General features: G+C 36.6%; 1 protein-coding gene across 3 annotated transcripts in view; it reads right to left on the bottom strand.

The window, feature by feature from the left end:
- The window catches only part of csmd3b (CUB and Sushi multiple domains 3b), a 500,836-nt gene that overhangs the window by 155,597 nt on the left and 327,360 nt on the right, over positions 1 to 17,879 (bottom strand). For all 3 annotated transcript variants that reach the window (XM_067425814.1, XM_067425815.1, XM_067425816.1), the window contains 3 exons: positions 15,265 to 15,452; positions 13,602 to 13,796; positions 12,617 to 12,733 (listed from right to left, as the gene is read on the bottom strand). In XM_067425814.1, the coding sequence (XP_067281915.1) occupies positions 12,617 to 12,733; positions 13,602 to 13,796; positions 15,265 to 15,452 (500 nt within the window). The remainder of the gene's footprint in view (positions 1 to 12,616; positions 12,734 to 13,601; positions 13,797 to 15,264; positions 15,453 to 17,879) is intronic.

Below are 17,879 nucleotides of genomic sequence, written 5' to 3'. Positions count from 1 at the left end.
GAATGGCTACTTTGAAAATATTTCTTATTTCAACTCGCACCCTAAAGCAACTTCCTAATGATAAATCAAAATATTGAAATACTAATATGGACTCTTATGTTACATCCATTCATACATGTCTTTATGCCGTGTAGTGCTGTGGTTAAAGATGATAAAGCTAGTAAGGTTCAAATTGCACAAAGTATCCACAAAAAATCATTCTTTCCCCGCCACTGATGTAAATATGCAGCTTTCTGCGTATTCACAGTTATACGGTAGGGGGCGCTATTAGACATCTTCTGAAGGAGTATTGAATATCCTGTTCAAAACATTTACATTTACATTTACATTTAATCATTTAGCAGACGCTTTTATCCAAAGCGACTTACAAAAAAGGGGAGAGTAATAGAAGCAACGGAACAGATAAGGCCAAAAACCTGTAAGAGCTGTAAGAAATCTCAATTAATTAGCACAATACACAACATTTTTTTTTTTTTTTTTTTTTTTTTTTTTTTTTAAAGACAGACATCTACAACAAAAACTCACGTCCGCAAAGTGCCGAACACTGGATTTTGATAGCTAAGATAGCTACAACCCATTAGGACTAAGGCTGTTGCCCCAGCTGTTGTCGTTAATGCAGATTCAGTGGCCCAATGGGTTGGTTTTGTATTCTAGCTAAACGCGCAGCAATAGCCATCTACAACAAAAACTCACGTACACAATATACAGAACACTGGATTCTGATAGTTATGATAACTATGTAACATACCCGCCTGAAGGCACAAATCCGGATGAGAGACGTAGATATGATCCAGGAGTGTGCGCTTTTGGTCGTTGCTGTGGTGATCAGTAAGTGCTATTCTGTATTGGTCAAGTGCAAATGGAAAAGATGTGTCTTAAGATGTTTTTTAAGAATGGCTACAGACTCGGCAGCACGAATTGAGATCGGCAGGTCATTCCACCAGGTGGGAACGGTCCAGGAAAATGTCCGTGAGAGCGATTTCATGCCTCTTTGGGATGGAACCACGAGGCGCCGCTCGCTCGCAGAACGCAAGCTTCTGGAGGGTGTGTAAGTCTGAGCAAGTGAATTTAGGTATATTGATGCAGAGCCAGAGGTTGTTTTGTAGGCAATAACTAGTGCCTTGAATTTGATGCGAGCAGCCATTGGCAACCAGTGCAGTTTGATGAAGAGAGGCGTAACATGCGCTCTCTTCGGCTCATTAAAGACCACTCTCGCCGCTGCATTCTGGATCAGCTGCAAGGGTTTGATAGTGCATGCTGGAAGCCCAGCCAGAAGAACATTACAATAGTCCAGTCTGGAGAGAACAAGAGCTTGAACCAGGAGTTGTGCAGCCTGTTCTGATAGGAAGGGTCTAATCTTTCTAATGTTGTATAAGGCAAATCTGCAGGACCGGGCTGTTGCAGTAATGTGGTCAGTGAAGTTTAACTGGTCATCAATCACAACTCCAAGGTTTCTTGCTGTCCTTGATGGAGTTATGGTCGATGAACCAAGCTGAATGGAGAAATTTTGATGAAGTGCTGGGTTGGTTGAGAAAACAAGTAATTCTGTCTTTGCAAGATTGAGTTTAAGATGATGCTCTTTCATCCAGTCAGAAATGTCTGTCAGACAGGCAGCGATACGAACACTGACTGTAGGATCATCTGGTTGAAATGAGAAGTCTGGTTGAAACATGAAGAAGAAGCAGAAACAAGCTATTTTGGGCCCTATTTTACCGATCGGTTGCGCTCGCACCATGGCGGATTCGATATTTACATGCAGGAATTTGCCAGCGGAAGACTGAACGCTTCTCCAGAGAAGAATCCTTTTATTTTTAATATTTGGCATGTTTGTGTGCAGCTGCACTGTGTGTGTGTGTGTGTAATAAGCCGAGTTTACTCGCATACACAAATAACACAAATGCTGCACTATTGACTTTAGTTGGTTAAAGTGTGTGTTTTTGAACAGATGGGTGCTAGTGCATTTGATATTTAAATGACGTGGAGCTGGACGTGAAAATTTTAACTTTTTTCAGCTTTAATATTTATGAAAATATTGATAAAAAATTTTAAAAATAAATTATAGATCTAGAAGTGAAATAATCTCTTTTTCATTACTTTAATACAGTAATGAAAATCATACAGTACATGTATTTAATATAATTTAAATATACAGTACATCAATGTTTTTTCTTACAGTTTTTATAATTATATTTTTCATAGTGTTCTTTATTTCTTTAAAAAAAAAAAAAAAAACTGTGTACTGTGCTGATTAATTGAGACTTCTTACAGCTCTTACAGGTTGTTGGCCTTGTTTGTTTCGTTGCTTCTATTGCTCTCCCCTTTTTTGTAAGTCACTTTGGATAAAAGCGTCTGCTAAATGATTAAATGTAAATGTATTTTGATATATTGCATGTACAGATGAAGAAAATATTCTGAGATTTTTGTGAAAATAATCATAAATGCTTTCAGTGGCTGAAAAAAAAACGCATTTGCTTTATTCATGTATTCATTATAATGCCACAGGCATGCATAAATATATAAATATATAAAATATATATGAAATATATAATGTATAACAAATACTCAACGGCTTCCTGAATAATAGAAAAAAAAAAAATTTTATCTTTAAATTAAATTGTAATAATTCACTTTTCTGGAACAGGTTTAATGGTGAATCCAGCTGCTACACCCTTAGAAATAAAGGTTCTTTATTTCTTATAACCTTTAACATCCATGGAACCTTTCTATGCACAAATAAAATGTCCACACTAATAAAAAAAACTGGGGGAATCAAAGCTTCTTCAATGTCATCACTGCGAAAACCCCCTTTTGGACCCAGACAGCAACATAGTGTCGGCCCAGATCCGGCCCACATCTGGTACGCGTAGAATCCACACGTACCAGATGTGGCCCAGATTTGAAATAGAGATAAACACTCTTTATTTCAAAGCTGATATGTCTGTGTGTCGCACTGAGCAGCCAGCAGATGATTAGAAAATTCAGAGAACATATTAATGATGTTACATTGAAATTTAATGGAAAAGGTGACTAAGGTTGCTAATGTAACACCTACGAAGAGCCTATTAACAACGCCTGAGGCGAGCAAACCGAGCGACAGCAAAAACGCAGGAGCGTTCGACTAATGCATGACTCGCAGCATATATTTAAACTCGACGTTAGGTTCTCGACTGATTAAAGATTGAACGTTGAATTGAAATCTGCAAGACAAGCTAACAGATAATTAATGCTCTGAAGTAAAACTAACATCTCACTGAGAGGCGGCACTGATTGCTTCTTCAACATGCCACTCTGCAGCTCCGGCACCAGCGGCTTAGTGCTGTTTGGCAACATAAATGTTTACTATCTTAAGCTGTGAAAAGCATGCTCGCTCGTGCAGCGCTCTGATCAACAGTTAAAAACACATTATGCCCACTTGTACAGCTTGCAGAAAATTGTTTCCAAAACAGAAAGCAGCCACAAAGCCGTAATTGAAGGTTTTGGCTTCAACGTGGAATATTTTAACAGTCAGAGATCATCAATTTTGATTTTTTCCCCATGACCACGGCCATTTGCGAGCGAGGATTCCCCTGCGTGCTAGTATTGACTGCCCGGGGCCAGCGGGGGTGGTGGGAGCCGAGGGGAACATGGGGTGGGGGTGCATGCTCTGAATAATGCATCGCTCAGACCAAACCTGTCATTGTCTGAAATATTGCCAGCATCATTCTTTGTGACAGAATAATGAAACATTAAAAAAGGCAGTGGAGTGCTGCATTTTTAACAGGGGGCTCCAGAGCTCCGCCCAACAGATCAGAGCCGATGGGGTACGTGTGTGTGTGTGTGTGTGTGTGTGTGTGTGTGTGTGTGTGTGTGTGTGTGTGTGTGTGTGTGTGTGTGAGAGAGAAGAATACTAGTGTTTTCTCTCTGTGAGATCATAAAGACCAGTGGATGTTAGCAATGTAACGTGCATCTGTTATAATTACTGTTTCTTCAAGACTGCAAGAAGATCTTTCTTTAATGAGGATTTATGTTTTGTTTTCATGTAGAAAATATCAACAGAGCCTTTAAACAAGATGAAATTACGTAAGAAGCAAAACTGTAGATGATATTTAGAGTTGTTCTCAGAGAACATTAAGTGTATTTTTCTTTCTTTTCTGTCTCTTGTAAGCCTAAATCTAACTTCTTAACAAACTATAGTCAGATTTGTGCATAAAATAGGAAACATATCTGCCAGTGGTTTGATGTTACAATTGTTTTTGGATTGCATTACAAATTATTACATGTTTTCAGTTTTTTAGTTTTTAGTTAGTTCCACAAGATTTACATTTAATTTAAAATAATTTATTAAAAAGTAAAATTTTCGGTTTGCACTAAGGCCGGCGACACAGTGCAAGCGTGGCGTGAGCATTTTTATTTCGGCTCCCTTGTTAACAGGTTAGTGCCCGCGCGACACGCGATAGGCATACGAGATAGACATACGAGAGTCAATGCAATTTCACTATGAAATCTGACGTAACGGGCGGCAATATTTGAAATTTGACGTGTTCATGATCTTCGGCGGGTGGAGATGGAGATGCCTATCGCTTTTGGGGATTTTCTTCATACAAATCAATCGTTTGGCCTCGGAAAACTTGGATTATTTAACTTTTTTGAATAACTTGTGGATGCAGTCGTATGTTATATCCTGTGTTTTATATCATGTTCACACAAATGGGTAGGTTTAGGGATGGAGTGGGGTTGGGTAACATGTTAAAACGTGTCTAAATAGCGTAAATAAAATAAATGTAAATGAAATTATGCTTGCTGATTTAATTGAGAAGCACACTCCAACATGTCATAATGGCAAAATTATAAACCAATAAATAATTTCAATAAATAAATCAAAAAAAATAATTTCACCATAACGATGATATTACCATACCCAGTGCATATGTTTATGACGCCAAAGGTTTTTTATTGAAATGAATGGAGCACCCAGCACGTCGAAAAATGATGCCAAGGGGCACCTTTAGCGTCTTCATTGTGACGCAGAAGGCACTTGACCATGCTTCAGATTTTGACGCCTTGGGAGTAAGAACGGGTTGTATATCTGCTGCAAATGCGACCGTGTTCCCCTCTGTCCCAAACACACATGCATATAACATGTTGTATATAAGTATAGTCCACATGATAAATGAAACAAAGTTGAGATAAGCCTCTAGTTTTAAAAATTTAAACAAACTAATTTGAAGCTTAGGCAAAAAGCTGCTCGCGCAGAATTAAAGCTATCGTGCTTTCTGATCAAAATTGACGTGATTACATGAGAAATGTTACGTCAGTGTGTTGGACGGCGCAAGCAGGAGACAGCCAGTTAGGAAACAACTTCTACATGATATAACTTTTTTTAAATACTGTATCCTACATTATGGATAATTAAACTATACATTATATGCTGAAGTAAATTTCTGGAGTGTTAAAAATTAAAAGAAAAAAACAAAAAGAACCTTAAGTAACCGTGACCCTAAAACCGTGATACGAACCAAACCGTGGGTTTTGTGAACCGTGCCACCCCTAATCACAACACACTACTCCAGCCGACCAATCAGAGCACAGTGTGCTTTTCAGAAGGAGGGGCTTCATAGAGACAGGAACTAAACAGAGCGTTACTGACAGACTGGGAAGAGAGGAGCCGCAACAATGGAGAATATGAGGAAAGTAAAATACCCTTGTTTTTTGAACATTCAAGAATGAAAAACTACTCTAGTAGAGCTCCAAAACAACATTAAGACTTTATGAAAGGGCATTATACATTATTTAAATCCAGCAATTTTGCAATATTATTCGCTATCATTCATTGTAGTTGCTGGATCTGCATCCGCACTCATTTCCACCTACACTTAATTCAGCGAACGTACATTGCCTCTAGAAATCTGCAGCTAAATGGTGGAAAGATCTTCCCAACGGCACAACTATGAGCACTCTATTAAAACCTACAACTGAATTATTTTTTACTTTTTAACTTATTTTAACTTCTCTCAGTATTTGTGGAACTTTTTGTCTCTCAAGGATGAATGTGATGAATGATGAATGTTGCATTGTTCCTCTTTTTTAGATCACTTTGGATAAAAGCTTCTGCTAAATGTAAAAATATTCATATAAATGTTCAATATCATCCTTATATCGGCCACTCTTACATCGGCATCACCCAAACGCGGCTTTGACCACCAGTCTTGTGCGCCAAAAAACTACTCAAAGCAATGGCAATGTCCATTTTATGATTCCTTCACGGGCTCAATGGATTGGATGCAAGTTTTTGTATGCCACTGTATATGCCCAAAACACGGCCACTAATAAAACTGGCTTCACAATTTTTCAAGAATCAATACACACAGCTGAACTTTTCTGGCTTATGTGATCTGCTTTCATGCTGTTTTTGAATCAGATGAAACAAAAGCTTTTATGACAACCGTAAGATATTTATCTCCACTCCAGCACAACGCTCAGGCTTTGTTCTACAAGGCACTTTAAGCTTTTAATCGTTCCCTCTCTTGGCCTGGATGTTTGACGACACTTCAGGTGCATGATAATGAACCCCCCCCATCAGGCGTCCACCATGCGGAGGCTCAGCTACATCAGCACAAATCTGACTTACAGATCTCCCTTCCTGGATTTGCTCTCTTTTTTCACTCTCTATTTATGTTCAGTTCCCTTTCTTCTGCTCTTTTGCCCACCACTGCTCATGACAAATGTAAACCACGCTCAAACAAAACTAATTAAAGCAGCATGCAAAAAAAACATTTGGTAAAGCCTTGCATGTTATTTTGCCCAAGATTGTATTACACGCTGTGACATTTGGCTATGCTAATTGAGCATAATGGATGTACCTTTTGCAGATAACATTAAGCGGATATCACTTTAAAAGATAGGCATGCTTTACTAATTATTCGTTAATGTAAAAGAACCTCGGCCCGTTTGCGATTCCAATCATTCCTAATGGCTTGAACTGCAGCTCTGGGGAACAAGACAAATTGCTGTGATTGTTTATGTCTAGATCTCCGTACCTGAGGTTAAAATCCATCGACAAATGAACAATTCCTTTGTTCCTATGATTAACAGAGTAGCGTGCCACTCAGCATTGAATGTAGAATTGCTTTTAAATAGTGCTGTCAAACGACATTCATTTTCTGTAATCGCACCTAACATTAAGGCTAATATATTTTAATGATTACACATTTAAACCCAAAAAATGAAGGCATAAGGACAGTAGCGTATATTTTAAATATTTGTTGTAATGGCATGTTTTTATGAATGAAGGCCATAACACGGATACTGATGTCTTTATGAAATATATGTTTTTAAACATGAATTATAGCCATTAAACATTACAGTATAATAGAAAGCTATCAATTTTAACATTTATTAGGATTTAAAAAGATATAACTTATCTTAAGTGAACTTAAAGCAGTCTTCACATAAACACATTGTAATAAATGCCACATTTACCTGCCCTTTAATACATCAGAGCTCACTTTCATCTATCGACCCGTCAGACCGCTTCAGATTTTTACTGGCCCTATATTTGTAAATGCACTAAAAGTTATTGTTTTCATCGCTTCCGACCCATTTAACCTTGTGAACAGTGCTTTAAGACTTTCAGGTAGGTCTAGCAGGTGGGAAATATGCAGAAATTGATCAATTTTTAAATAATATTATAATTTATCAAACCCTTTACAATCGTCAGTGCATAAGTTATTTATAAATATACTAATATTAATAAATCAATTACATTTTTTTATTAATCACACATTTTCTGCAATTAATCACACCTAACAATAAAGTTTTTTAATATATTTTTATATTTTAATAATTGCACATTAAATTTAAACTCAAAATTAATGAAGAAACAGCATAAAGACAGTATCCTATATTTTAAATATAGGCTGTAATGGCATCTTTGTATGAAAGATGGCCAGTATAACTGATACTAATACTGATGTCTTTATTAAATTTATAAATTTTAGACATTAATTATAGCCATTCAGCATAATAGTATAATTAAAAGATATCTATTCTAACATTTATTAGGCTTTAATAACTTTTAATTTAAGTGAACTTAAAACAGTCATAAACACATTGTAATAAATGTCATATTTACCTGCCCTCCAATATATCAGATCTCAAGTTTATCTATCGGCCCAGTCAGACCGCTTCAGATTTTTACTGGCCCTGTCAAAATGCACTAAAAGTTATTGTTTTCGTCATTGACACATTTAGCCTTGTAATCATAGGTAGGATATATATACAGAAATTGAATAAAGTTAATAAACTCTTCAGAGTCTTCACTTCATAAATTATTAAAAAAAAATAGAGGAATCCATATAAAGCTACAAAAGTCAAAGCAGTGAATGATTTCCTCTCTTCCTTTTGTTCTTTGATTATCATGAGTGTGTGTGTGTGTCTTATTGCACTTGAATGGTTTAAAAGCATTTGCGTGAAAAGAGTGTGATCATGTATTATAACGCTAGCCGGAGAATGACGGGGAAAAATGTATGCTGCGTTAATTGCGTTAAATATTTTTAATGCACTAAACTGAAAAAAATTAATTGCATTTATTTTGACAACACTAGTTTTATATAACTTTTTTTTTTTTCATTTAAAATGAAAACAATTCTTTAAACTCAATTCTTAAACTGCTAGTTTACCCCAAAATGGAAACATCCAAAAATTCTGTCATCATTTATTCACCCGTATGTCGTTCCGAACCTTTATGACTTGTTTCTTCTGTGGAACATAAAAGTAGAAATTCAAAAGAACATTTCATTGACTTTCATCATATTCTTCAAAACATATTCTTTTATGTTCCACAGAAGAAAGAATGAAAGAAAGGTTTGGAATGATGTGAGTAAAGGTTTATTTTTGGGGGTGGAATATCTTTTTAAATTATGCATAAACCTCCATTTGAAAACTACTGTAAATATCTTTGTTTCTCTTGAATTTACCTGCTAGAACTTATTTATTTATTTTTATTGCTGTTGGTCTTCTAGTTAGAAAAAAAGCGTTGCCACAATCTCTATCCCACTCGTTTGACAGAAATACTTTAGAGTATAGTAGAGAAATTTGAATATGTCAATATTTATGTTGAGAACTGAAGACGCAGGCAATATTTCACAGTATGTTTAGTACTACGTGTACACATGCCAATGTTTAAAACGGCGAGTTCAATGGTGTGATGTATGTGTTTCAGGGGCTAAAACACCTCAGATGCTGACTATTCATTTTCTCTCCTTTTCATTTGCAAAGCTATCATGTTTTTCACTTTCCGTTTGCGTTTTATTAAGGCTTCATTTCAAATGACATCTATCTCGTTTAAGACCTTCCATCAGAGTGCGAGCAGTCCAATGACCAGAGACGGGCCTCGGGGGAGACATCACACGCCGCTCACATAATGCCAAACGATGCTTGTGAGGGAGGTCCAAAATCCCCAGAACAGTTAAACTGACAGCTACTTTTACAGAGGAGGGATTTTTTTTTGTCATGTTTCTCTCCTTTCAACACCAAATACCTCATAACACCACAGACTTCTTGGTACAGATGGCAAAGAGGCTTTCTTTTAGCACAAAAATAAAACCCAAGACAAGAGACCAAAGTGTTTTCTCATTTCACACTTTCATCTCTGTCCTGGATGTTACAATCACAGGCTGTCTGCAAACATTTCAAGTCTCCCTGGAATACAGAAGCTCAATGATTCTAGGTGATATATGAGCTACGGTTTCGATAAATTAAAGGGATGGTGTACCTAAATATTTAAATTCTGTTATCATTTACTCACCCTCACGTTGTTCCAAACCTGTTTTACTTTCTTCTATGAAACACAAAAGACATTTTGAACAATCCCAGCAAGCAATTTTGCACTTGAAAGATGTATAATAGCCGTCCAAACACAGCTCTGATGTCTAGGCTAAAGCGAGGCAAAATTTGGGCTGCCAGCGAAGATGTAATAGACGTCTAGCCATAGCCCAAGAATCTCGAACATGAACACATCAAAGAAATGAAACCAAACACCTTGTAATCACTGTTGACTGCTCACATGATGGAATATCACACATCTCGCAAGTTATTTTGGTAAAAACGGCATGTGACCAAATTCAAGGTTATTTCGGCTAGAATTGGGTTCCTCATAGCTGGACTGTATCGAGTCTATAGTTAACTGAGGCAGTAAGTCATACACGTTTAGATATATTATCCCTCTAAGTAGCTTAAAGAGGATCTAGTATTTCCTATTACAACGTCTTGATTTTGCTGCTAGAACAAGTTTTCATGCTTGAATTTCCTCATATTCTCCATTGTTGCAGCTCCTCTATTCCCAGTCTGTCAGTAACGCTCCGTTTAGTTCCCGTCTCTGTGAAGCCCCTCCTTCTGAAAAGCACAGTGCGTTCTGATTGGTCAGCTGGAGCCGTGTGTTGTGATTGGTAAACCGTTTTGAGTGAGTTTGGGAATTACCATAACCGCCAGTTTCAACACACTACCAGAGACCCTTTCACACTGAGATTCCGGCAAATACACGGATAATGCGACCCGGCATTTGTTTCCGGGTCGCTAGAGTTGGTCCATTCACACTGCCAGCGAAATACCGTAATATGTGCGCTTTTCACACACAACCCGTAACGGTCCCGGGTCGAGTTTACGTGACATCCTGATGTGACGTATAACGGCGAGCGATCTCAACTTCAGCGCGGATAGTAAGGAGCTCCGTGGTCTCGACTTGTGTCCAGTTTGCGCACATTTCTGCTTGTTTAATTTTAGTTTCTTTTGTATACGAACACTCTCTGCGTTTAAAACACAGACTAGCTCTTCTGGCACTGCAGGGTTGTATTATTGAAAAAAAAAGCTCTAGGAGTCGCACGATAACTACGCACACGTTGCGGCATTAGTTTCGGCTTTTGTTCACACAGCGCTCGTCCCGGGTCGAATACCGCAATGTTACTAGGTCCCTGACCCGGGTCGAATTCGGTAATCAATCCCGGGACGTGGTTGCTTTCACACAGAAGGCGACCCGGCAATGTTCCTGGAATATTGCGGGTCCGACGTGCAGTGTGAAAGGGGCTTAACTAACTCAACCAGGCCCCGCCCCTTTATTTAAATGAGGAATATTGTGACGTGTTCGTTCCCGGAAAAAACCTCAAGACCAATGGAGGCGTTTCAGGGAGTTCAGGAACACTGACACTGATATTATAGAGAATAACTTTACAGAGCTTTTTCATGCTCAAACAGCAACATTACACACTAAAGAAATTTGAACATGTAAAAAAGCACAATAGGTCCTCTTTAATTGAAGTTGTTTCTGTTTAGTTTATAAAAAGAGTAGCTTGTCTACTTTAATATATTAGTCGCTCGTAGCTTAACAAGCCACAGTATCTCTGACACTTCTGTTGCTCAGTGTCTCAGAATCAGAGCAGCGTACAATACTAAATTAATTTCAGTTCATATCTTCATCTCTATCATCTTTGGAAGGTCAGGTATCAGTGCAGTGACTCTCAAAACTATGAAATATTCTCATTGTGCAGCACCTTGATTCTAGACAAGTCCAAATTCAACAGATGGTTTTCAAGTGTAAAAGAAAAATGATGACCCTAGTTGCTAAGCTACACATCTAGGAAAAAGCTAATTGAATGTATAGAAATGCATGCAGGAGACTAGTATACTTAACACATAATTAAGATGAAACTCACCCTTGTAAAAAAGAAGTACACTTTAGCATACTTTTATAAAATAGTCACACACTTTCAGTGAGAACTTGTTATTGCAACTAAATGAAAATGTATTATAGTTTATAGTTTGTATATTTTAATGCAATTAAATGAGTACTTTTTTGACCACTGTACCCAACTACATTTTATATGTAATTTCATAACTCTATTGTATTTGAAATATGGTTAGTGTACTGCCTATGTACTGCATTTATGGTGAACCAAAATATACAGTACTTTAATATAATTTCTATTCAAACTTATATGTCAAATATCTGAATATATTTATAAATACACAAGTGTAATGCAGAAGTTAAGCAATTTAAACTTTTGAGTTGACAATTTAAAAGTGCACTTAAGTGTGCTGATAATCAGTATGTCTACTGATTAAGTACCTTTAAGTGGCATTTTATTTATATAATATAATATTTTCTGCAAGTACAGTGTTTTAAAAAATATACTTTCAAGATTTGAAGTGCACATTCAATACTATTAAGCACACACACTAAAAAATACTAGGTTGTTTTAACCCAAATCTGGTTCAAATATGGACAAGCCCAGCCGTTAGGTTAATTTTTAACCCAATGGTTAGATTTGTCCATATCTGACCCAAATTTGAGTTATTCTTTTTCAAGTGCATACTGAATCACATGTAAAAAATATGATGAGACTTTGAATTTAAACTAGGACCATGTGCATTAATCAACATACATGTTTAAAACCATATTCAGACACAGCAAAGAGAGGCCCAAATTGCTCCAAATAATTACCCTCGCACAAAAAGCCTCCAGAATGTGTGTGTTAAATACAGCAAACACACTGAAAAGCATCACTCCAGTATTTTTGCCTTGGTTGCGTTCTGATAAACGTGGTGAAAATGCATCCAATTTCGTTTGGTATTTTCAGTTACTCACCAAACTCTCTGGGTACAGAGATAGAGTACACACAGCTCTGTCCCGTCGTGTAGTTCCTTGGGAAATTTGGCGACAGCACAGTTCCATCGGTCCCAGTAGAGCGGCTTCCACACGGTGCTGTTCACACACAAACACCCAGACCACTCATTACTCTGTGCTTAAAGGGTTAGTTCACCCAAAAATGGTCGACACCCGTTCATCTTCACACGCAGATGAAGATATTAGTGTTGAAATCCGATGGCTCAGAAAGGCCTTCATTGACACCAATGTCATTTCCTCTCTCAAGACCCATAAAGGCACTAAAGACGTCGTTACAAAGCCCATCTCACTACAGCGGCTCTACAATCATTTTATGAAGACACGAGAATAGTTTATGTGCCCAAAAAAACTAAATAACGACATATATAGTGATGGACCAAATTCAAATTAAAGCTTTGAACCGTTATGAATCAGCATATCGATTCATGATTCGGATCACATGTCAAACCGCCAAACTGCTGAAATCACGTTACATTGGCAATCATGAATCAATACGCTGATTCATAACGGTTAAAAACTTTGTCATATAAGTCGTTATTTAAACTATTCTCGCCGCGTCATAAAATGATTGTAGAGCCGCTGTAGTGAGATGGGCTTTGTAACGACGTCTTTAGTGCCTTTATGGGTCTTGAGAGAGGAAATGACATTGGTGTCAATGAAGGCCTTTCTGAGCCATCGGATTTCAACACTAATATCTTCATCTGTGTGTGAAGATGAACGGAGGTCTGACGGGTGTCGAATGACATTCGGCTAAGTTATTAATAAAATAATTTTCATTTTTGGGTGAACTAACTGTTTAAACACTCACGATGAACTGCTATTTTTGAGACACCAGTCTGGATGGAAAAAATCATGCGAAGCATGTACACGTCATTTTATGTGTTTGATTCATTTTGTTTGTTCTACGGCAGCAGGACTTGAGATTCTCTTAAGCATCCATCTCTACCTTGACAGCTGGGCAGCCCCCTGTTCCAGCCAGGCCTGCCATCATCTCCCATAATGCAGGTAAGCGTGGAATAGCCCTGGAGGACGTAGCCCGCCTCACAGTAGAAGGTCACGGTGGAGCCCAGCTTGTAGTCACTGCCCAGCCGAGTCCCATTCATCACATTACCGGGATCAAAGCATGACTCTCTCAGCTTGGCTGTGTGAGATGGAGAGAAGTGCAGGGAAAGCAAGGGCTGAAAATCACTTTAGGCATATCTTAGCTTGCAGGATGGGTCGAAACCAAAGTTACTGTACAACATAAACACATTATAATGTACTGTCTGGGGGAGCTTGAAGTTTGTCTGCAAACTATGAAGTGTAATTATAATCTATTTTGTGTTACAGGCAAATAAAAATAAAATAAAAAAGTTAACACAAGGAAAACAAATTAAGAGTTAAAAAATATTTCAAATATGGTAATTGTTTTATCATGTTCAGGATTAGGTTTGAGGATAATTCTCACAAAACAAAAAAAGTATTTTCTGCAAGCTTAATTTGAGGTAAATTAAAACACATTTATATTTTCATAAATCACAATTTATGCATAGAGTGCAACAGCAGAGCTTTATACATACAGTAATATACATATAATGTATACACACTATAAACAAATTTATATAATCAGTAAGTAACTTCTTATGGGTAACTGAAACTAAAACCATAAAAAAGAACATTGTTGCTTGAAATGAAATTTATATACACTCATCTATCTATCTATCTATCTATCTATCTATCTATCTATCTATCTATCTATCTATCTATCTATCTATCTATCTATCTATCTATCTATCTATCTATCTATCTATCTATCTATCTATCTATCTATCTATCTATCTATCTATCTATCTATCTATCTATCTATCTATCTATCTATCTATCTATCTATCTATCTATCTATCTATCTATATCTATATATATAAAATTTCAGCTAGTAGCCAAGGCAACATTTCTCATTTTTGTTTGGTTTAGCGTAACGTGCATTCTCAGAAAAAAAGGTACAAAGGCTGCCACTGGGGCGGTTCCTTTAAAGAAAAGTTCCTTTAAATACCTAAAGAGTGCACATTAGTCCCTCAAGGGAACAAAAAAGTGTAGGCTTTTAAAAGGTACCACCCCAGTGATAGCTTTTGTACCTTTTTTTGAGAGTCTGCTGAAACAATAACTAAAATAAAAATGTATCAAACTTTATATACACATATAAAGTAAACCTTACGCAATGACGAAAAAAATACAGCAAAATTACTAAAACTTTAACTAAAATGAAAAATTAAATCTAATCATATTAACTATAACAGTATCTCAAAGATATTAAAATAACAATAGATAAGGGTGAGTAAATAATAATAAATAATAATAATAGATTTTATTTGTGCTACATGGGAAAATGACTAAAAACAAGTAAAAAAATTAAAACAATCAACCCAAAAAAGACTTTCTGATTAGAAAAGTCTTCCGTTCTGCTTTAAAAGTGACTTTAAATGATGCCAGAATGTTCACATTTGGGTGAACTATCCCTTTCAACTGAATACGAGTCACAATTAATTGCACTTTGCAGGCAGAATGATGTGTCATATACTGTATCTAGCTGAGGCTTTGGACGTTTCGGCTGGTGTGATGTCAGGCTCTACCTTTGTACTCCAGGTGGAAGCCGGTGTAGCTGACAGAGCCATCACTGCGGAAGGCCAGGTACATGGTGTTGGAGCTGCTCTCTATCCGTTCGGGAAGCTTGCTGTCCTGGAAGCTCCCGATCAGCGCGCTGTTGCTGTCCACACCGTCGTAGATATACAAGAAGTCGTAGTTGGGCTCTATGCTGAAGCTAGGAGAAATGATCAAAGAGAAGTTTTCTGAACTGAGGGATCAAAAGCACGGCAGTGATCTGGATATTCAGTCCTGAGATCACCTCTGCAGACGGCAGGATAAAGTCAAACGTACAAAAAGGAATCAGACGCTTGTTTTAGAGTGATGGGGGAAACCGGGGCAAGTTGTCACACGCCTACCTCCAATAAATAAACTTTCAAAAGTTTGTGGTCTGTAAGATTTTTTTAATGTTTTAAAAGACTTTTTTTTAATACATTCAATTAGCTTTTTTCTGTGTAGCTTAGCAACTAGGCTCATAGGTTCTCACCAAGACTGCAATTAATTAGAACAGCAATAAAGCTAAAAAAAAAACAGTTTTCTATTTAAATATTTCAAACAAATGTATTCCTGTGATCAAAGCTGAATTTATCATCATTACTCCAGTCTTCAGTGTCACATGATCCTCCAGAAATCATTCTGATATGATGATTTGATGCTCAAGAAACATTTCTGATTATAATCAATGTTAAAAAAACAGTTACGCTGCTTAGTATTTTTGGGAAAACGGTGATTTTTTTTTTGCAGGATTATTAAAAGTTCAAACGAACAGCATTTATTTGAAATAGAAATCTTTTAGAGCATTATAAAAGTATTTACATTCACTTTTGATCAAATTATTGCTTCATTGCTGAGTATTCACAGCAGTATAAATAAATAAAAATTTGTACTATTTTAAAATTATTTAAAAAGTTATAAAATAATACATTATAATATATACTGTACAGAAAATATGTATTATAATTATTTTTTAATAATTTTAAAATAATACTACTTATAATACTTTAATATAATGTATAGACAGATAATATATATATCTATGATGAAATGATTTTTTAAATACTACTATAATAATAATAATATTATAATAATATATTATTTAAAGATAAAATATATATATATTATAATATATTAATAAAAATTTGTAAATATATTACTATTACTACTAAAATTATAATATATGTAGATAATATATTACTAAATTGTTTTAATCATTTAAAAATAATACTAAAATTAATATTTTAATTGAATATATATATAATATATATTATAATATATTATTAAATACTACTAATATTATAATATATGTAGATAATATATTTCTTAAGAATTGAATAATACTACTAATAATCTTCTAATATAATATACAGGTAGATAGATAATATATATTATATTATTAATACATTATTGATATAATACTAATAATAATTGTTTGAATTAGACAACAACGGATGGCTGTTATGCATGCTAACTTGCTGCGTATAGGTCGAGGTATGCTGAGTTACGTCTCTGTGCTGTCCATATGGCCTGCCCGACAGCTGACCATTACGGAGGAACATAAATAAACCACGCTCTAAACCTCCAGAGCCACGTCAGCCGAGATTCCCGACACAGACAGACAGACACACTTATGAACACTTGCATCTTTTCATTTGCAGTAAGGTGCAATGATAAGGTCTCGCCCATCAGCGGAGAGTCGTTCGCATGAGATGGATTGTGACTGAATCAGATTTACCCTCCCTTTCCCCCCCATTATGCAGAGAGAGAACGCTAAGCATGCCTTCCACACTTCACTGCGTCAGAATCCACTGCTTAGGGGTTATTATAGGATAATTCATACACAGGATAAGATTCTTTACACCACATTAAAAAAGTCATTAATTTCTGATAAACAGATGCATTGGCTTTTCCCCTGCTCCGCACCCTCTGTAGCTGTCAATCAGAAAACAATTATTTCTGCGGTAATCAGGTCGATAGCTCAAACTGTACTATTGCTAAATACAGAGACAGTGGATGGCATTACATCTGTAGTGCTGCTAAGAGAGGGCACTTTTTTCCGAGCGCATTGTTCATTTCCAATTTCATTGTGGACGTATTTCATACCGTGGATTTTTTAAGCAGAAAGAAGTCAGTAATGGACTGTGTAATGAAAGTCTTTGAGACGGAACCGAACGAGAGCTATTTATTAGAAGCTTGTTTGAGACATTGGCGTCCTGGCAGAACTCCAGCACGCTTGTTTACTCGGAGAGGACGAAATTCAAATGAGACGCGAGCGAGAATCACGCTACCTGCTGCATGGGCTGGGTGGAGAAAACCGAGAGAAAGTTCTTCATCATCTGTTTTGGGGCTGATGTATGGCTCTAACTAGTAGCTGTGAAGGTTTTGAAAAATATTAGGCGCAAGAAAAAACACAAAACAGCCTGAAATGGCAGCTCCTGTTGATGAATGCTGTAAATTGTGGCACACGGGCAGAACGGGAGATTGTTTTTGAGTTATCGCTGTCATTAAAGGAGATGCTCTTAGATGATGAGTCGAGAGAAGAGGCGAAGTTTAAACGCTCCGCGCTCGGCCATATTTCACAGAGCGAGAGTGAGAGACAGGACGAGAA

The sequence above is a fragment of the Pseudorasbora parva genome, chromosome 19 (assembly GCF_024679245.1).
Source record: "Pseudorasbora parva isolate DD20220531a chromosome 19, ASM2467924v1, whole genome shotgun sequence".
Classification (NCBI taxonomy): Eukaryota; Metazoa; Chordata; class Actinopteri; order Cypriniformes; family Gobionidae; genus Pseudorasbora; species Pseudorasbora parva.
The sequence above is the reverse complement of the archived record's forward strand: the minus strand, read 5'-3'. Positions and strand labels throughout refer to the sequence as shown.